At 44.2% G+C, this 22,245-nt stretch overlaps 1 protein-coding gene across 1 annotated transcript in view; it reads left to right on the forward strand.

Annotated features, from left to right (window-relative positions):
• Positions 1–1,287: 1,287 nt before the first annotated feature.
• Positions 1,288–22,245, forward strand: part of LOC105903367 (zinc finger CCHC domain-containing protein 24-like) — a 31,800-nt gene continuing 10,842 nt past the window's right edge. Inside the window, exons 1-2 of the mRNA XM_012831105.3 lie at positions 1,288–2,757; positions 6,256–6,456. Of these exons, the coding sequence (XP_012686559.1) occupies positions 2,509–2,757; positions 6,256–6,456 (450 nt within the window). The 5' untranslated portion in view covers positions 1,288–2,508. The remainder of the gene's footprint in view (positions 2,758–6,255; positions 6,457–22,245) is intronic.

The following is a 22,245-nucleotide window of genomic DNA, read 5'->3' on the forward strand; positions in this document are numbered from 1 at the left end:
TTGTATAGAGTACGCCTACAGGCAAGACCACTATTGTAAAAGTCTGTCAGTCACCGGGGTTAGCTGACGCCCTCCTAAAAAAACGAGCGTCCAAATGGCAGACTCACAGAAGAAAGAAGAAGAAGAAAATCCTGTAGTCCCTCGTTAGTTTAATGCTTCACTCTGCAATAGTGTAGGCCTAAAGTGACATCCTCCACTAAATTAGGGCTAAACCCGCCTAAATAAAACATTTGCAATTTGACCTCAATTAGCTTATTTAACATATTTATATTCTTTATAACACGAAGAAAGCACAAACGTTGTGTGATGCACCATGACACATGTTAGTTTTGAACCCAAATAATGCACTAATAGACTATTCAAAAAAAGCACTAATGGAGTCACAAGATGTCAAACACATTCTGCATCCTCACCAGCAGATGGCAACCTTTCACTTGGAATAGTTCAAACACGTCTGTGGCATTGGACTCCATCTACAGCTTCTACGCTCTAGAAACTGCTGAGTTGAAAACAACCCAACCCAACCACTGGTTAGATATTGGCCCAACACAACGCTGGGTAATCTTAACCCAGTAAAAATGGGTTATTATTTTAACCCAGCAGCTGGGTTAGGATCAGCCCAATGATGGGTCACCCAGCCACTTCAAACCATATGCTTAATAAAACACAATACGTTGTTTGTACAAACTAAACATTTTCAGTTGAAAGTCACACCATCTCCTAACAGCTCAATGTATATGCTAATGTAGCCTAGTATCGATTATCTAGGCTAATATGATAGCCTACTACAGTGTCAAATCAAACAAGTTAGGCAAAAATACTTCAGACAATATATTTCCATTTTACAACAGGCGTGGTTTTAAAAAGCAAGTGTAAGCTTCTTTCCATTATGAAGGGGGATTCTACTGTTCCATCTATCCATTCCATCCATTTATGTTTTTACATAAATAAGAGAATAGTTGATTTTGGAAATGCAAATATCTTTTCTGACAGTAGGAGGGAAAGAAATTGACAACTTGTTTATTTATTTATACGTTTGAATTACTGCTTCATCCACTGTTACCTGTGTGTGGTGGGAGATAAATAGAAATGAGTGTTCTTAAAAGGTGTTATGAATTGGCCTAAATAAAAACTCAGCCCCCTCTTCTGCTTCCTATAGCCCGTTGGCTCACACAAGATATCTTGTGCAAGAAGTATGTGTCGGTAATATTTTTAATTTCTGTGAGCTAACTTGTGGAAGGTGAGGAATGTTTGTGGGCAGTAGCCTAGGCCCTGGTCTCCTACACCTATTTTAACCTAAGCATCCAGCTGACGTTTACTTAACAGCAAATAAGTGCAGTTTGTAGATTTGCTGTAAAAATAGAAATGCTTCAGGAACAGGAGTAGCTTCTTGTGCACACAGTTAAGCACCAAGGCAGATGCGTTCAACTAAATACTTAATGTCCCTGATTTAACACAAGATGTAGGTTATATAGGGAGATATATTTTTTACTAAGACAAATTGTCCTTGTAGATTTTTTTCCCTATTTGACTCTCACTGTATTTTAGAAGATCATCAAAGTACATGTGAACAATGTCAACTTCAGTCAGACTATGATTTTATCACACAATAGCTCCTTTAAAAAAAAAAAAAATGATAATTTCATAGTAGTCTGTATACGCTCCAGACTGAAGGCAGCGACCTCCTTTTCCCCACTACCTCTGCAAGGGGTGGACGTGGGTCAGAGCCGAGGAATCCCACCTATTTTGTTAAATAAACACGGACTTTTGCTGGCTCAGCTCCTTGGGCCAATCAGTGGAATTCAATGGATTGTGCGGTGTCGGCTCCTTTCCCATAGTATTTTCTCACAAGGTCAGACAGTAAAAACTTTAATAGGATACTGCTGGACACTTTGAAGTAGGCGTACTTATGGATAACATGCATTTGCTGATAAATAACCAACTTTAAAACAAGTTTATAGACTCCAAGTTAAGGCATTACGCATTGTGGGGGTATAAAGTCTTGGATAGCGCTAAATTAAGCCCACTTCCTGGGGTGTATACATCTGTCCGCAAGTATTCGTCAGATGAACCAGACGCTTTCATTGCATCGAGCACGGCTTTTTGCTGCCTGACTAGCTATAGGCGAGTGGAAGTACAGTGTACGCAGTTATGCAGACGGCCCTCCTATTCGCTTGTTGTTGGTGACGCATTGGAGTTTTGACGGATATGCACGCTCCCACTCGGTCGTCGCAAGCTCAGCAGCTGCAATAGAGTGCCCGGGCTGGCACCAACTTTTCCTACTGTCACTCTGCAACTATGACTTTTGCGTAATCGCCCGCCAGGGAACGGGATCCTAGCAGGATCCTGGAAGCGAAGGAAAGGAGAGAAGTTGCCTACAGTGCTGGGGCGGGGAAAGACACAGCAGAGACAATCAAGTGATTTAAAGATTTTTTTTTTCCTTTCTCAGAATTACAAGTCGAGAGAATCACCTGCGGTAAATCAGCGGCGGACACCCCAAAGCAGGGAATGGTCTCAAAGATGAGCCTAATGTCTGCCTTAGACACAAGTGCCTCTGTTTACCAACCGGCGCAACTTTTAAACTGGGTTTATCTCTCTTTACAAGACCAACAAACCAGTGCCTTTGATGCTTTCAGACCAGAATCAAATTCTTCCCATCCGGACCTGAACTACAACAAGCAGCCGGCTACAGATGTGAACTCCTCCGCGCTCAACTCCAACTATCTCAACAACTTTTTGCAACTACAGAGGATCGAGGTCAGACTAATGTTTTGTTCATTATTTTTCGTCCCAATAGCCGGGTAGTTGTAATGGCCTGGCATATAGGTTAAAAGACGAGGTTTTGATCAAGGTCCTATCAATTAACGCAGACTCAGTGAATGTTCATGCTGGTCTAAGCGATGTTTTACTGTTTACCCCAATGATAGAACTGATGTCTTGAGCACCTGGCCACAATGTCATTTCTGGTTTTAAAATACACAGTCAGATATTCAGTTTTTTTGCTACTATCACATGTGTAGCCAAACACATCCTTTGTTATAGCACTTCAGTTATTTCAAAAACAGTTTAGGTGCAAGACTGCATAGCACCTGCTAACTGATCTGCTGTAACCTTATGAAGTATTTTAGAACATAAACATAGAGCAGACACAAAAAAAATGACCTTCCGAAAGGCAAGATAGAATTATTTCATACTGTTTGTGAGTCATGTAATGATGCCAAAAAGCACTTGATTATGGGGTGGAGTGGAGCTGCGGAAACCCAGGACTGGCAAGATGTTGGGGACCCAGTGGCACCAAAGATGTACTTTACATTGGAGTGATTCATGAACATCAGCTGAGCACTGGGCAGATGTTTACTTTACATTTGGATGGGGAGGGATTCATTTGGTAATGGACCGAGTAAACACATGAGAAAAAGGGAGCGCAAAGAGCGAGAGAGAGGGATGGGGAAGAAGTACCCCTGGAATGATGGTGGCATGACATAGGAAGACAGAGAGAGGGGGATGGGGTGGGAGGCAGAGAGAGAGAGAGCGAGAGAGAGGGAGAGAGAGGGAGAGAGAGAGCATTTAGCTGTAACTTTTGTTAAGAGTCAGACTAACACCACACCCATGGGCAAGAAATGCTTTTCTCATTGGGTAAGATTCAGCCTCTCCCTAATTCGTTTTTTAAAAGCATGAAATGTCATTATAGAAATGGAATGTCATCACATCCAAGAGCCTACACAAACCATATAACTAGATTTACAGCGGCCATCAGAGATAATTTACTGTATGGGCTGAAGAAGTAAAGCTATATCCTTATGGACAAGTCATCCTGAGTTTAACTTTGCACTCAACTTTTGCAGGAATACACAAGCATTGTGGCATTAGTTCTGTAAGTCTTACACAATTTCATTAGACCATTCAGACATGCCAAATAGATAAACAATCAACATGATTTAATGTGCAGTGATCGACCCCCCTGTACTATCAACAACTCTTCTCATATACACTTGAAAGCACCACTCACCCGCCATGTGCTTTTTAGATTAATACATCAAATATATCAACTGTATGTTCTTAAGCCAATGGTAAGGGTGTCTTGCTCATTGACAATCATGTGGTTAATCAGTAAAACCTTAAATGTCTGCATGATGTTGCTCCAATGCATTTCTCTCATCCCAGATCAGTTCAATAGAAGGAAGTCAGCTCAATAATCCAATGAGTGCAATGTCACCACTTTGCTGGACACTCTTGTGAACACTGTCATGTGCTCATTTCCAGGACTGTGCACAGTATCATAGCGTTCGTCTTCCTTGACTGTGATGGGGTAATGGGGTAATTATGGACTGCTTTGTGCATTGCTATAACAAACCTGAAGTGAATCCAAAAGGATTTGGGTTGTATTATGAGCAAAGTCTGCTGTGGCCATAGTTGGGTAGTTATGGTTTTAGCAACTAATTATAGCAGTTTTTCTTTTTTTTTAGAAGAAGAATGTGTGACTTTTCTTGGTGCACTGACACAGACGCACTGAAAACAAAAGTGTCTTTGTGTATCTGCATTTTGATATTTACGTCTACAGATCTCGACTAACTAACAAAAGCTACACAGGTTCTTTAAGATCGCTTTAAGACATGAACACCTGGAGATCATGTAGCCAGAAGAAAACTAGACCTAAAAAAAACGAAAATCAGCCACCAAATCCTGCCAGTCTTTGACTCCCCAACACCCTGGAGCTTGGGGCCCGAGGAGATCAGCCATAAAATTGATTTCTCTTAGTGCAGCGAGCCTCTCTGACAGCAGGGGTGCAGCTCTTCGGGGAGATCCACTGCAGTAATTAGGTGGAGGACTAAGCCCTCCTTGTGCCCTGATATAGTGCCTGTGTGTTCCCCTCCGACCGCTGGTGTCTGTGGACTTGCCCCTGAGGAGTGGCAGGTCCACATAGGCCCCACACTGGTCGAAGGCCCATGAATGTGCGAGTTCACCAGGGTCCAGCTTCTCCCGGCCAGTGGAGTATGTAGCGTTTCTTTTTCTACTCTCTGTTTTCTGCTTCCTGAAGGTGTAGGGGGCCCTACAATTTGATTAACCTGCTTCCCAGGGCTTGAGAGGAAAGAAAGGCTTGCTGGAATTAGATGCACAGCTTTTGTAGAGAGAGCACAGAGGCTGTGCTTTGATTTGGGAGAGTGAGGCCTGGAGAAGGTTGTTTTAAAAAATCTGGGTCAATTGAAATATCTTCGCAAGAACTTGCAACTAGCATAGTTAATACCACATGTTGCGGTTGTTATTTTTAGCCTGATTTTGTTCGTTTCCCCCCCCTTTCCTGACGACTACGCTGTGAGAGACAGACAAAGAAAACAGACATTGTCTGAAAGAGTGTGATGGGACATAGTGTTACTTCCAAATGCTTAAAAATACTGTATCCATACTTTCTGTAGCGCCCCATGTTTATAGCGTTCCAGTGTATAGTAACCCATCTTGTGATCTTTCACTGCAGAGAGTGATGGTAGTGGCCCATACATCCATGACATCTCCCTGAGGATTTATGTGCTGTCATGCCTTAGAAAACCCACTGAGGAGGCATCATGGATCATGGTCCTCTGTATACTGCGTCGCACTGTTACCCCTGTGGCATAGCTGGCATAGCGGGCATGCATGCCCATTGTGTGGGCACTTTCAATCATCTTGTAGTTCTCCCTCACACTCCTCCTTCTGTGGTACCATGGTGGTGCTCATCACCCATTGCAAACACAATGCTGTTGATTGTCACCGCTCACAAAACGGGGGGGGGGGGGAGGCCAATGTGTTCGACAAAGGTTGGGTTGTGTTCGACCGAGGAAAGAGAACCACTTCCTCCTCACTGGAACGACGCATGGAGTCGCATCTGCAGAGCTGAAATAAAGGCCGGCGCTGTTGCGCGGACAGCGGACAGAGCCGATCCATCAAAGTGCCCAAGATAGTGATGCAATGACTAGTCACCCTTTGAGCATATAGGGTGGCTGGACGTATGGCAAGGGGTTCGATAGGATGAATTGCTGTGACTCATTGGAGATGAAAGACGTGCATTGGGAATTGAAACCGTCTTGGTTAAAAACCCACTTCCTGTCTTGTTATATCCTGTATAAGAACAGATTCATAATTCATAATTCCTTCACTGATCTCTGGTGTGCATATCTTCGCTCATCTCCCTATGACTATGACTGTCTCCCAAAAGTTTTTACTTCTAAGTGTAATGCCACTTCTTACCATCTAACATCTTGAATGTTGTCTCCCCCACAGGGCCTGAATAATGGTGTGTATAAGAACACGTCCCCCTACGGCTCCTTGAACAACATTGTTGAGGGCCTGAGCTCACTGACGGACCACTTTTCTGACCTCTCCCTCTCGTCTGAGTCCCGCAAGCCCAGCAAGCGACCTCCACCCAACTACCTGTGCCACCTCTGTTTCAACAAGGGACACTACATCAAAGACTGCCCGCAGGTAAGGTGCAGTCTTTTGAGACGTCTTTTGACTGGACCTGCGTCTTTTGACTGCTTTTGGCCGTACCATTAAAACACATCTAAGTAGTCAGTCTGTCATTGATAATGATAAACTTGGGCCCATTTGTTGTCATATCAAATCACTGTAATACCAAAGTCACTAAGGGAGTGTTCAAAAATGGTGCTCTCTGCATCTTTTAAAGATGACTGCTGCACCACAAGACTGTGTGGAAACGAGTCCCAGAGCATTTAACCCAAAACCTGAAAGTCAGATGTATGGCACTTTAAAAAAGAGAAAACACATTCAAAGGGTTTGGCCCCCCTCAACCCCCTCAAGCCTTCTTTGCTCGTGATGAAATGCCCGTTTATCTAAGTAGTCTGCGCGCTAGTGCAGAACACATGGTTTGAGTTGGAGGAAAATGTCATATCGGATGACACGATTGTGACTTCTGAGCGCGAGCAAAATCAATCAAAGGTTTCCTCCCCAAAGCCTCAGTGCAGGTCTGTGTATCGTAATCGTTAGGTCTGAGTAGCCACATAATGCTGACAAATTATTGAAATTAAGAGGTGGAAGTGTCCAGTTGCTGTAGTTGTTAATGGCTTTGACTTAGCTGAGATCTGCTGTCGTTTGAACTCTTAACTCGATAAAAAAATGAATATGCCGATTTTCCCAGCAGTGCAGTGTTTTGTGAATGTATCTTGGCGCCGTTTGAAAGGAGAAGCAGAGAGGGTGTCGGTGCCACTAAAGCTGTTGTATTTCTTGTGGTTGGGCCAGGAAGAGATGTAGAGGAATCCGCAGTTGGAATAACTGTGGCAGCCCTCCAGATTCCCCACCCCTGATAATTTGGACGGAGTTCCAGTTGCTTTTCTGTAATTGAAGACCTGAGATTGTGACATACTCTATTAGATTTGTATTTTATTATACAATCTTGTTTTCTTCTTTTCCAAAAAAGAACTTCGATATAATAGCGCCCCACCCTACATCCCATTTCAATTCATTGTACCAGAGGGTTTGACAATGAACTCCAGATGCGGTGAGAGCTGCACTCGCTGGCTTTATGAAAAATGATCAGGTTTCCTGCTGAGCTTGACAAGGTTCGCTGGCCTGAGGATGAAAAGGCCACGCAGCTCCCTCTAACCTTGATCAGCTCGCTCATGTACACCTCCAAGACTCATCAGTATTAAACCCAAAGTGATGGCAAGGGCCTCAGCAATTAATAAGTTGCAGCTCTTTAGTTAGGTGAGGCAGGGAAAAGTTTAGAAAGCTGAGACGACTTTAGTACCTTGTTTTGATGAGTGCAGCCGGCCTGTGTCCAATCTGAAGGTAAATCAAAAAATGAAGTAATTGATTGCAGATGACGCCCTCTGAAAACATTCTGCACAGGGCAGATTGTATGGACGTCATTGTTTTTTTTCTTCAAGGCACGAGTTGTGATCACAACAGTGAAACTATGGCACTAGCATAGCCAGGTTTCCCAAAAGTTTCATCAAGTGATCAAATGAGTGTCAGCTAACTAACTTCTCTAAACTGGTCAGATTTGAAGCTTTCGGAAACTTGGTCTCAAGCTGGACTGGATGTCTTTTTGAGGCATTGAGTCCCACCAGTTCCTGTAGTGTAACTGGTAGAGCAAGATACAACACGAAGGTCATGGGTTTGAAACCCAGGGAGTATACATACTGAAACCAGGGAATATACATACTGCCAAAAATGTGTATCTGTAAAACTCTGTAAGTTGCTTTGGGTAAAAGTTTCTGGGAAACGATTAAGTGGTATTGTAAATGTTATCAGCAAGGACGTTTGAGTGCAACGCCTTCTCAGTTCTATGGAGAAGTGGGATGTTTTTGGCATGTCTTCCAATGACAGGCTGAAACGCAGAGTTCCAAACCAAAGAGAATGGAGTGCGGGAGGAAAATAAATGCAGGCGTGGGTGTTTAACGCAGCCTCCGGGAAGGCTTACTCCCAGGATGCACGTGGGTCCCTCCTTGGACTGTGACAGAGAGAGAGAGCGCTCTCGCTTCTTTGCCCTCCTGCGTCTCTTTCTTTTTTTTAATGGGGTGAGTTTGCTCTGTAGTGTTTCCTGGACGGTGGCGGCGTAGGGGAGTAGTCTGTTAGCTCTGGCCTGCTGATGGAGCTCTGTGGTTGAGGATGAGGGCAGAGGTTGGAGGGGCTCTGTGGAGGAGAAGGTAGGGGCTCTTACAGTCTCTGGAAGAGGAGTGTAAACCTCCCAGACAGCGTGATTTGTGCCCTCTGTGGCTTTTAGTTCAGGAGCAGTGGGAGAGAGAGGAATATCAAAGCAGGTCACGGCCCCTGTAAAAAAGTAGAGGAGAGCTGGTTGAGGAAGTGGGCACATGGCTGGCAGGCTTTGGCCAGCGATGATGGAATGCTGGGAACGCTGTCTGTGCATGGCAGGGGCACTGGGATTGCTTCAAACACTCGCCAGGATTGCCAGGAGTGCCAGGATTCAGGGATCGCATGCAATACTGTCTGCACTGCAAGGCCACAGGGATCATTGGGTAAAACTCAAGATGACTCCTATGCATTCTTTGGAATTCTTTTGGACTCGGGGTGCTGAGATTACTGTGTCTGCACTTCAAGGGTGCTGTTGTTCATTTCCTGTACGCCATACACACATTCCTTGAAATGGTATATTAGGTTCCCATTAAGTTCCCGTGCCCTTCTAATGGTTATTAACACCCCATTCATATTCATAAGATGAGTCATGGTGTAATTAACGTAGAATTTGTTTGTTGAAGATATTTTAATAATGTTCTTCAAACATTCATTTACATCATGAGGAAAATGAATGTGAACACTGTTTATACTGCATAGTTAATAGAGATCACTCACAGCTCCCTTTGTCATCCGTATTCAGTCTGAAAACCTGTAGCACACCAACATAACTTACATCAGTTATATTAATGAACTTAGCTCATTTATTTAGAGAAGAGGATAGGTCATTCATTAATTCTTCCCCACACTGTAGATGCGCTTGAAGGAAAATGCAAATCACTGAATGGGGTTTCGATACACGGAGGAAGATTTAGTGGCTTTAGAATGCATAGCAATAAGTAACGTGCAATACTCAGAAGCACTCAGGACACACAAACTTGTCCTTGTGTACTTCGTCACTAAGTAATTTGTGCAGTATGCATGAAGAATGATGCTATTCATCCAGGCAATGCACGGCATACTCATAATGTATAGCTTTGGATACAGTTTTTTCTTAGACTGGCTCAGTGTGCTGCATCCATCCGAGTGTTTTCTCTGAAGTTTAGTACAGTATAAGTTGAGCGCTTTACGAGATGGTGAAAAAAAAATACGTGTGAGGAATAGTTTCAGACATTTTAACGGCCCTGGCTCTGGTCGTCATACCCAGCTGAACGCGGCCCGGTCTGGAATCCATTTGTGCGTTTCTCCGCAGTAGGATGATGATGTCAGATTTTATCATGTGTTGCCTGAATTTTCAAACCCAGGGCCGTGGACGAGCAAGGGAGCCACTCTTTTTGCAGCAACAAAGGGGTCCTCAGTCCCGAAGAAGGCCTTTTTAATATGTCCTCTGTAAGATGGCCCGCCCGGGCAACAAACTTCTTTTTGTTCTTAGCCTTGCGGACATTTTCTCTTGGGCGTTTTTTACAATAGGGTGTGTGGCAAAGGGGGAAGCAGGCATTCAGACTACTTGGGTTCTGTGGACTCCAGTTCAACTCACCACAACTCTAGTATAATGTAATGATATTGCCCTCAGAAGTTAATATTGCTGCATTATTACTTCTTGCCAAGTCTCGGAAGGATCTGGAAAGGAACACGTTACTCAAAGTGCAAACTGGGTCAATATTAGCGGCCATTAACAGCCTGATGTATCAATTATGATACGTTTTATTGCTAATACTGGATGAGTGACCCTGTCCACACGTTGCATAAAGTGCCCCCAACAACTAATAAAAGGGCTCACTCAAGCCCTTTCCCAATTAGAGTGGCTGAACTCTGAAACGGCAGAATTCCTCTGCGGCTCTGACAGTTCGCTGACAGTAAGGGCTGGGATTGTGGGAATGGCCAGAGCTAAATAAGGGTCTTATTGTTTGTCTTTAAGGGGCCTGGGAGCGAAAGGTCAGGAAGTCAGCTTGTATTGTTGGGTGCTGCTGCGGAGAAGAAGAAGGGGGAGGGTGTCTTGCAGCGCCAGAGCAAGCCAGCTGATCTCCCTGCCTTCCTGGGTCTTGGTGCCAAAGCTATAGCCTGTTCTCGTAGTGTTCTGCCCACCCCCACCCCCACCCCACCCTCCCTTCTCCAGAAGTGCGCAGAGCCCCTTAAGTCAAAAAGGCCTCGATTCGACCGCAAGAATGATAGAGATGTGCACACAGAGGCAGAAAGCCCCGATCCAGGCCCGCCATAAATGTCTTTGGACAGTGCCGTCGAGAGAAAGAATGTGGCCTCGGACGTGGATGTTGTTTGATCTGACCCCATCACAAAAAAACCACATAATCAAGCACTTACATATACCATCAAAATGACTCTACGCTCAAGTACTCACACAAATCACAGAGAATAGACATTTTCTCAAGCAAAGCAACAAAAAAAATCCCCCTTTTGAATTATCCTGAAGTTTTCCTCAGCAAAACTCCCGTCTTCTGTTTGCATAGGCAGTGCACCTGATCCATAAATCAATAAATATATGGGGCTATCACCAGTGTGGGCCGTTTTCTTTGCAAAATGACAACCACATGAACCAGCAAACTTGGAGCGGCGCTGGCCAGTATTGCAAACTGTGCTCCAATTGTTTGCCTTGCTGATAAATGTGTTATCTGAAGGATGTACTTCTGTTGGTTTTGGCAAGCGGCCGCAACTGGAAGAGACAGACAGATAGTGGAACGGGGGGGACGGGGGGGGGGAGGAAGAGAGATTGAGAGACAGGGAGAGAAAGAGGCAGAAAGAGAGAAGACAGAGTGAGTAGGAAGAGCTGTGTAGATTTGTAAAGGATATACAGACTCCATAACTCAAGAGTCTACCATGGGTCATACCCAACAGGAAGGCTTAGGAGCATGTTGAAAACATCTCCCAGGTCTTTCCCTTTTCAATCTGCCCTGTTTTTCGAAATTTCAGGGAAGATGGAGATACTGAGCGCTTTACAGCATGTATGTGGGACTGTTCCTGCAGTCATTTCGCTCGAGCACTCAACTTTAAAGGCCATCCTTGGATCCACTCTGTGAAAACAGGAAATGGCTCTGGTCGAAGAGGAGATTTCCATGAGTGACAAGTACACCATGTGCATCATCCTGTGGACGACTGGATGTCATTAAATCCTGCTGAAGGTGGTGCAGCTTTGAAATTCAAGTCGCCTTATTTTTCCCCCTCAATATCCTGCAGGGGAAGAGGTGCTTTTAATGCTCTGTTGTCAACCCAAACTCGTGACCGCTCCAAAATGGAGGATGATTTTTTTCTGTTGTGGCATTTTGTTTTTGTTCACGTAATTTTGTATGATTCCAACTGGATGCATATGCAAACAACTAAACCTCAAAGTTTTACAGTAGACAAGCAAGGACGGTTTCTAAATCAGTTTTGAATGATATCAGGTAATAGCCAAACCAGAATAGTGACAGATCAGGAACAGAGTAAGTAAGTTGTGATGAGAATGCAAGAACTATTGAAGGTACTTGATGTACACTCGCCTGTGAAATAGGATTTGGCTGCAGGCCGAAATGGTATGGAAGGGAAAAGCAGCTTTCATTGGTTCTCATGCCATAAAGCAACATCCCTTGGCATGCAGTTGGAGCGTATGCTGAAAAGCAATCTGCAGGCTACAGGCCCATAGATCTAGGAAGTGCTGCAGAATCTCAGAGCAAGGTACAGCTCCGTATCAACTTACCCTCCCCCGCCCTCTCCGCCTTCCCCTGGACCCCCTAAACCCCCCGCCCACCCACCCTCCCACCCAGCTCATACTCCCCTACACACACACACACACACACACACACACACACACACACACACACACACACACACACATACACACACAGGGCTCAGAAATCCACCACGGACCCTCCCTGAATCTCACACTCTCTCCAGTGTTGGGGAATTAACTACACCACATCTTTTCTCTCTCACTCCCTTTTTCTTCCCCCTCTTCTTTCTCTTCTTTTTTTCCCCTTGTTTATGCCTGCCGGCCCACCTGTCCGTGTCATTCTCTCCATCTGTAACTCAATGCTGGTACACAGCTGCAGAAGCCATCAACCGTGTGTGTGTGTGTGTGTGTGTGTGTGTGTGTGTGTGTGTGTCTGTGTGTGTCTGTGTGTGTGTGTGTGTCTGTGTGTGTGTGTGTGTGTGTGTGTGTGTGTGTGTGTATGTGTGTCTGTGTGTGTGTGTGTGTCTGTGTGTGTGTGTGTGTGTGTGTGTGTGTGTGTATGTGTGTCTGTGTGTGTGTGTCTGTGTCTGTGTCTGTGTCTGTGTGTGTGTGTGTGTGTGTGTGTGTCTGTGTGTGTGTGTGTGTGTGTGTGTGTGTGTGTGCAAAAGACCAGTGGCGGTATGGATTGTGGATTTGCCAGCACGTCTATACAGTTATGTCCTCTGTAAGGCCAATCCCTGCTCCAGGAGTCCATGTCTGTGTTGCTAAGAGCACAGACAAACGCCAAGAGGCAAGAGGTACATAGTGTAACACTAGACTGTCAGACAGATGTGTGTGTGTGTGTGTGTGTGTGTGTGTGTGTGTGTGTGTGTGTGTGTGTCTATATGTTTAAACTAGGCTGGTATTCCTCTCCTGAGTGCAGCTCATTGTACGTCTTGCCTCTTAACAGCTGTTGCCATTCAAACGATGACAGTCATGTCGAAGCCGATGATATAGAGTATATTCCGTGTTGCAAATCCTCGGCGGTCGACACGCCCCTGCAGCTTTGCTCTGGCGAAAACAGCAAAAACTTCATCTCTCACGTCCAGCATCTATGAAAACATGACAGTAACAATATAAATGTTATTACACATCGCAGAAAACACAGCACATAAATAGTAATAATAGAAATGTTATTACACATTGCAGAAAGCACACCACATAAATTGAAATTGTAAAAGTAATTGTGCTGTCTGTTTTGTATTTTGTTTTGCCAGGACTTAATTACGCTAGTTTTATTGTGGCCAATCTGTTATTGTTAGAGGGGGGAAAAACTCTCAGCAATGATTGTATGCCACCATTTTTATTGGGTAAACTGTGTGTAGTTTAGCTCCCTGTACTTCCTGTTGTTCACATTGGGATTTCCTTTGTGACAGTGATATATGCCTGTATATGTGTGAATGTAGTCTCTAATATAACAGCCACCATTCAAATATGTATCAGTGGAAAGTGTGGAATTTAAGAGATGAATGCAGTCAGGGTGAATCAGCAACACATACGGTAAATGGCTATGGCCTGCGAGACGCACTTCACTGGCCAAAACAACCCAACAAACAACAACAATACCGCACTCTTATTAAACTCCTCTTCAGAAATGCCTGAGCGCTCCCACATCTGCCCGTCGGCGGAGAGACACCCGAGCCTGGTCACCCTAACCTCACTGCTTCCTTGCGGTGACCACATTGATACCTACTGACCGAAGGGGGGAAATGCCATTGTGGAAAACAGGACACAAGTCTTGCTTCCATTGGCTGATTTGCGGGGGAGCGAGACAGAGATAGAGAGAGTCTCACTTGCACTCACTTCCCCCCCCCCCGGTATCGCGGGGAGCACCGTGGGCTTGTTTTGGTGGAAAACAGAGACGATGGGTGGAGGGCCGAAGGGACACACTAGGCTGTTGTGCGGACGGACCACAGCTGTCTTGGGTTTCCACACACACACACATAACCATGAGTGTGTGTGTGTCTGTGTGTCTGTGTGTGTGTGTGTGTGTGTGTGTGTGTGTGTGGAGGGGGAAGGGACACACAGCCTGGCACACACATGTTGCATGCACACTCACACAAATGCACGCACTTGAGCTTGTATATTGCAATGTTGCATGGAGATGGCACGATGAATAGGTCCACGTGCATGCATTCATGCTCATCACACACACATACACACATATGCACACACACGCACACACACACACACACACACACACACACACACACACACACACACACACACACACACACACACACACACACACACACACACACACACACACACAGGACCCACATATGCATAGCCCCTTTACCACATGTGTAAAAACACATTTCCAGATGCGACACAGCAAGAGAAGCAGGACACCCAGGTATCTCGGCACAAAGCTGTAGTTTCCTTACATTAGTTCAATCATTACACTTTGCTGTGCATTCGTTTTTAAAAGCCACTGACCGAACATGTAGAACTGGTTTTGTCCTACATATAAAAAGATGCCATTGTCAAACCTGCAGGTCAGAGCCAGGAGGCACTCTTTAAAACAAATCTCCCATCCAGTGCAGAAGTACTATAGCATCTTAAAAAAAAAAAGTGATTATTTTTACATTACCTGGAAAAAGGGCCAACCAACCACGCTCTGTTCTGCCTCTTTTTCCGAGCGTTGCCATGACCGCAGGGGAACGAAGTGCCGGGGGGAGAAGGCACGGGCAATAATATTAATGTTCTGGAGATTATTTCCCTACACACCTCTCCCCTGCCAAAGCCAACAGACAATGCCCCGACAGAGTGAGATGGAAGCCTTCTCTTTGCCCCCTTTCTTCTAGACTCCACAGAAGTCCAATGTTCTATCTCTGCTTGATCAATGGAACTCATGTAATAGTAGCCAGTGGGTACAGTGCTCCCGCAGTCAGTAAACTTCACTCTCTGACACCTCAAAGAGACCTGCTAGCGACAGACGCTAGCAGCCATGGGTTTTAGCCTCCTTGCTAGCATGCCCACCTTCTAGGGATGGGCATAATTAATCGACGATCGATTAATTGATCATTAAGAATTTCCTCGATGAAATTATTTTTTCATCGATTAAAACTAATGCATGTTCTGTTGCGTAGTGTGCGTGTAATTTATTTATTTTAGGGCTGTCAAAGTTAACGCGTTATTCTATGAGATTATTGTGGCGGAGATTAATGCAATCAAATATTTGAACGCAGTTAACGCAACTATGTTTACTTCCGGTGCGCGTTGACCCGTGGCACGAAACCGCCCCTTGTCTGCAGTCAGTTAGGTAGAAGAGATCGAGACGGTAGTTGAAGATGGAGAGAGCTGAGGGATTGTTGGGCGGAAAGTTTCTGTTTAAGAGGCAAAATGACAGAACAATCGACAAAACTAAAGTTGTATGTAGCATTTGTCAAGCTGAATGTAGCTATCACAGAAGCAGCTCGTGTTTAAGTTATCACCTTAATGCAAAGCACCCGACAGAAAGCAGTCCCAGGTTAGATGGTCGCCAACCCACACTCCACGACTTCTCTAGGAAATTAACTAGACCAGTCCGTGAAAAGGTTACCAACGCTGTAGCAGTTTAGGTTGCGGGTGACTGTCGGCCCATCAACATAGTTGAAGACGGTGGGCTGACTGAGGTGATTCGAATTGCTTCAGGGGACAATTCTTACGATTTACCGTCGAGGGGCACCACTGACCGTGGTTACATGGATTCGAATAACTGCCTTAGTCGGACTGAAATCGCATTATCCGTTTCATGTAAGCACCTTAGTCGGATCGTAGTCGGACCGCACATAGTCGGACTAACACCCCTGGATAACTCGATCCGATCCAGTTGATAGTTCGACTATTGCGGCATGTAACGGTGAATTGGATAAGGAACTGGACTTTGCGTCTTTGCGCATGCTTGAGATCCCGCCGCCATCCTCCCTCCCTCCCTGCCAGGTCGTGACCCGGAAGACGAAAGAGACGATACGTTGTCTCAGCTGTTCATACTAATGACACGTTTATTTATGAATATCCTGCAGACTGTCTCACAAGCTTATTCTTGTTGACTATGAACAAACATAACAGAAGAGGTCCGAAGATATGAGTACCTTTACAACCCCTCCTTAAAAACGTATAAGGACGTTCAAATTACGATACTTATGTGGTGCCAGTGTTGACAAAAACGTTGACTGCGACTGTTTGGACAGAGCGCGCTAATTCACCGAACAAATACTTTCATATTAATTTCCCACCACTTGTTAGTCATGTCATCCATTCATATCGATGTGAATCAATCAATACTAATACATCTTTAACTGTGATGTGTTTTTGTTTCATTTCACAACGTATTTACTGTATAATCAACGATAGCAGGTGCCCGCTTGTAAACAGTCCACATTTTATTTGCTTAAAACACACAGCAGTACTGTCAAATCAGAAAGCAAATCAGCTGTTAAAGGGCTGTTACCTGACCAAATACCTTTCAAACTCGGTGATAGTATTCACAACTAATTTGTTCTTCATTCTATCAAATATGATGAAGTGTGGTCCGCGACGGCCACAAGTAAATTATTGCGACATTTCTACGACATTATTGCGACATGGAGCAGGGTTCCAGATGCTTTGCCTTGCGCATTGTCATATCTATAACTAGCCTACTGGTACGTACAAAAGGAGAGCCCGCGAAAATCATGTGTGCGCTAACAATTGTCTGGCGCCAGGTCTTGGGTAGGAGGCATGTTGTTCCGGGGATATTTAGTTAAATGGTCCGCGAATTTTTATTGGCTAAGTGGTCCTTGGTCTGAAAAAGTTTGAGAAACACTGCTTTATAGACAATAACGATCATACACTCCCATTGCACTCAAACAACCACACTCAAACGAGGAGATATTGTATCAATTAGCCTATTAAGTACTGTATTTATTGATTGCAAAGAGTTCAACGTTACAGCAACATAACTTTGCTCCGGTCGCTAAATCTGATATATCCGTGTGCATCATCGCTCTCCCTCTCTCTCTCTGCCACACCCACCCTGTAACCTACGTGTTTATACATTATAGAAGCAAGACCATTATATTGTAACAAATCACGGAAGCGTGGTATATTTGTTATGGCTTTTTATTAAACACAACACACTGTCACAATGGCACGGGCTTTATGCCCACGAACAGACTGTGCTACCGTCACCCACCTGTATAAGCTCTGTCCCAACACAGAACAACGACATGTAATTAGAACGGTAAGGAACATATAGCCTAGGGAACGTCATGCATAACATAAAGTATAACAGTATGCGCCCGCTGCACGGCATTACGGGGCGACTATGCCGACACGTTATAATATTCTGGTTTAAAGTTAATGCTTGTGAAATCAGCTGTCACTCGACTATTACCTGACCAATACCTGTCAAACTCGGTCATAGAAAAATATCATGAATGCATATTTATTACGATGGGGAAACTATAAAATCGGAGTACGGACAACTAATGCCCAGCGTTGACGATGCAGATATAGAGCTGGAAACAGCTAAATGACCTACAGCCCAAATGCAGTGAGCTTTATCAAGCCCTGGAAAGTTCGGCACATTTGCCCGTTTCCACAGCGTCTGCTGAGCGGTCATTCAGTACAATGGGGCGTCTTAAGACATATCTTACGAAGTACGATGACTGACAAAAGACTGACTGGACTTGCTCTTATGAATATTCACACAGATTTGGAAATCGACAGCGAAGAAGTACTTAAACAATTTGATGCAACTGGCAGAAGGGCAATGCGTTTTGGCTGTAACCCATTATTTGCGCGCGTGTGTGTGTGTGAATGTGCATGCGTTTCTCTCGCCTTTTATCTTTCACCTTTGAATAATGTAACTTATAAACACATCGGCCTGGCAGAAACAAACAAACAAACAAACAAACAACCCAAGAGGCAACACGCATTTCTGGACCGATGAACAGACGCGATTCATGCTCAATCAACTGTTGTTGTTATTGGTAGTGGTGAAGAGGTCAAGCGGAAAGGGCTGTATCACCACTAGTTGTAATAAAAACAGCGCCACCTATCGTATCGGATATGACATGCTTTCGGCCAATGATTCGATTTATTCACTGCCATGTACATTGGGATAATAGCACCTACCCTCGAAAGAAAGCATAGTCCGACTAAGCAAAGATTCGAATTATACCATCATGTAAACACAATGACTGTGTCTCGCATACATTCCTTGGCTGATGGCGAGAGAGCACGAACAAAATACAATTAAACAACAGTGTCTAAAATAATGAATGAAGTGATTACTCGTTAATTTATAAGATTTAGTCTTTAGAAGAAAACAAACTTTTAATCACGATGAATCTAGATGAATGAATTTCAAAATGTGAGATTAATTAGTTAGAGAGAAAAAAAAACGAAGGTCAGTTGTGTTTATGAGCACCGGCTTCTAGCTGTCGGCTCCGCTGCTTAAGAGTACAGCAGCGCATATTTTCAAGTGTAACCATTGAACGGATAACGTTTAACTGCCACAAGAGTTGTCCATCTTGTAAGTTTAACTGCCACAAGAGTTGTTCATCTTGTAATAAATATCTCAATGAGGAAACACGCTGTGTTTTTTCTATTTTCACTGCATTTTAATATAGCCTATAAATAGTGAATTTTAATATAAAAATATTAATGATTAATCGAAAATCGATCGTTAATTCTCCCGACGATCGATTAAGACAATTTAATCGAATGCCCATCCCTACCACCTTCCATGCCCGAGGTTTGCGCATTTGAGCCTAACTATGCTTGTCTAGACAACGCAGGTTTAAATCACACAGAAGGTTTTGTCAACTCCCCACACTCTCATCCAGTCTTTTCAAGTAATCACAAAATAGGCAAACTATAAAAGCACAGTACTAGAAAGGTGATGGATTCAGTGTCCAAGGGTTATCAGTATTTCCTCTTATGAAGACCTCTTATGCTAATTTTCAATATTCATATTCATTATATAATAGATTGACATGCTTCAATGATCCAAAAACACATGATTTTTCCTCATACTCAACATCTCTATTCTCTGTCTGAAACGCTTTGTTAGCTCCTGTCTTTAAGCCCCCCTCTTCTGGATGAGCCCAGTGCGCTCTGATTGGTCAGCTCCACTGGGCAAAAACATCTTCATTAGGCAATTAGGGATGTGTTACGAGATTGCATCATCATGTCACGGAGGAAAAGGCTGGAATACCAACAAGGCGTTTCAGGCAGCTGAGAAAAGTGGTTTGCGTGGGTGAGATTGTTGGCGTGTACTTAGGGCTTTTGTACCGTTGCAGACCGTTTACAAATTGCTATATAACACACTAAAGGAAAGGGGAAACACTGAAAGCATAATAGGCCCGCTTTAAGTCAAAATAGTCACTGTAGTTTACAGTAATCCACCCTTGATAAGGCTGTTGATAAGACCTATTTGGATAGCCTGATTTAGACACCCTACAAACCCTGATTGATAAACTATCAAATATATGTTGACTAGGGGCGACAGTGGTACAGGAGGTAAAGAAGTCGTTTAGTAATCAGAAGGTTGCTAGTTCAATTCCCTGTCGAAGCGTCCTTGAGCAAGACACTGAACCCCTAATTGCTCCTGATGTGCAGTGTGCCATCAGTGTAAATGTAAAAAATGTGTATACATTGTAAGTCGCACATATGTAAGTCGCTTTGGATAAAAGCGTCTGCTAAATGACAAAATGTAAATGTAATGTAAATGACTAGTGTTGCAAACTATAAACTATCAAATGCCTATTGACTAGAGTAGTGTTTGCCAACCTTTTCTATTACCTGAATATCACCCTGACTCATGACTCACACCAACCCCAACCCAAGCCCTCACCATAATTGTCACCTTCCCCTAAACCTCAACCCCTAAGCCTATTTGTATTGCTGACTGTCAACAGAATGTAAACGGTTATTTTGTGGATAAAAAAAAATTGCATGTGGATTTAAAGTGATACCTAAAACTTTTCCTAAAATCAAAATAGTGACCTCAGCCACCCTGTAACCCGAGCAGGTTTAGCACTGAGTCTTGGAGATGGTGTAGTGTGTGGTGAGACCAACTGTGCCCAAGAGAAATGCTGATATCAGCGGTTATGGCCGCCTCCCGAACAGCTGGGCGAGAGTGGAGGAAAGAACACAAAAAGTTAACAAGGAAGAGCTTTGTATAGCTGTATCACACAAGGCCTGTTTTTCATGGGGTGGTGTGGCGTGGCTGAAAAAGATAGCGGGGTCATTCTTCCCACCACATTGTGGTAATCTCTCCTTGTGGTGTCTGTGGAAAGTGGAGAGTGTGACAGGTATTTTAATCACACGCTGTCACATCACTGTGCTTGTAGCGTGATCACTTCTTGTCGACCCTTCCTCACCCAATTGCTCATCAGGGGGGTTGTAAGGAACCGGAGTAGCGTGGCGTTAGGAGGCTCCGTTACGACTGCTTGAAGAGATTGTGACACTGTGTGTATTGTGGTGTGAAATAAACAGGAAATGGGTGCTGATATGCCAAGTGTTACCGAAAAAGCGGTTGTTTTAAACAATCTGAGCTTCGATTTGTGAAGAACCACAACTGCCTGAAAAAGCATCAAGCTCTTTTTATAATGCAAAGGAACCATGAAGGGGAAGAGGCCTGTACTTCTGCTTGAATGGAGGTCATAACATATTTTGTATAGGTTAAAGTTTTTGCTTTAAAGTAGATGTTATATAAAACGACAGACAGAGAGGGGGAAAGAGAGAGAGGGAGAGGGAGAGAGAGAGAGAGAACTTTAAGAGGTCTTATGGGAATTTCGAAATGACCAGTATACATTTAACCACAAACCACAAGTGCTGTATCACTTTTTCTGGTTGCGATTTCTCCTCGTGGGACCCTGCAGTGAGCGAGTGAGCGAGCCCGTGTGCTGCAACCCTGTCGTTGAGCTCGAGCTTATTTATACTTGCTGTATCTGCAATCTCAGTGATTCAGGCCCACGGATATTCCTGGCAAAGGGAGACGGCCCACGGCAGGAGTTGAATATAGAGTCACTCAAACAGGAAAAGCTTTCACGCTGCTCTGTACATTTTCGGAAAAAGATGTGTGCACTCAAAAGATTTCATGGCTGAACTGTCCCTGTCTTTTGTTTGTTTAACTAGATTCTACTTGGAACACATTTTCTGTCTTCTGTGGTCATTAGTGTCATCTATGCTTGCCCATTAACAGGGATGTGTATGGTCTGTTGAGATGAGTTAAAAGTTGTATTAAAAATATGATTCTCTCCAACAAAAGAAGTGGAAAGCTGTATGTTTTACAGGGGTCAAGGTGTCACCTCATGTTGAACAGGTATGCTGACAGGAATGGCATGGTTTAATAGTCTGATAATCTAAGGTGTTGATTGGTGGAAACACAAGGCAGAAATTGGGCTGCCTCACCCTTAAAAGTTCTGTCTCTGGTCCTGGAGAGGGAGAACTTCTCAAGACCCAGTTCCCGGTACTGAGGGTAACTACTCGTATCTACTCAGAACTAATATTTTCCTGGCAACTTGTACCTGGACCTGAATAAATACAGGTGAGCCCTCACAAGGGTGTCGTGGATAAGTTACACACAGTTCCATGTTCCATGCCTCCGAGCGTCACCCCACGCATCATAAATCAATAAATACGCTGGCATCTGTGAGAGACGGACCCCCTTAAAGCCCAAGTGCTTGTGTTGTCTTCCGCCTACATTCCTGTCTCCCCCCCTTATCTCTTGTGCACATCTCTTCGTCCATTTATCTCTCCCCTCTTTTTTTTCTTCTTTTTACCCCCTCTTTTTTCACCACAGCTGGGCCTCTCTCTCTCTCTCTCTCTCTCTTTCTCCCTCTCTCTCTCTCTCTTTCTCCCTCTCTCTCTGTGAAGCCAGGCGTGAGTGGGCCAAGCCAAACAAGAGACGAGGGAAGCGATTTGGGGTTTGTTAGTGCGGAGTA

This window comes from Clupea harengus, chromosome 23, assembly GCF_900700415.2.
Source record: "Clupea harengus chromosome 23, Ch_v2.0.2, whole genome shotgun sequence".
In the NCBI taxonomy this organism is placed as follows: domain Eukaryota; kingdom Metazoa; phylum Chordata; class Actinopteri; order Clupeiformes; family Clupeidae; genus Clupea; species Clupea harengus.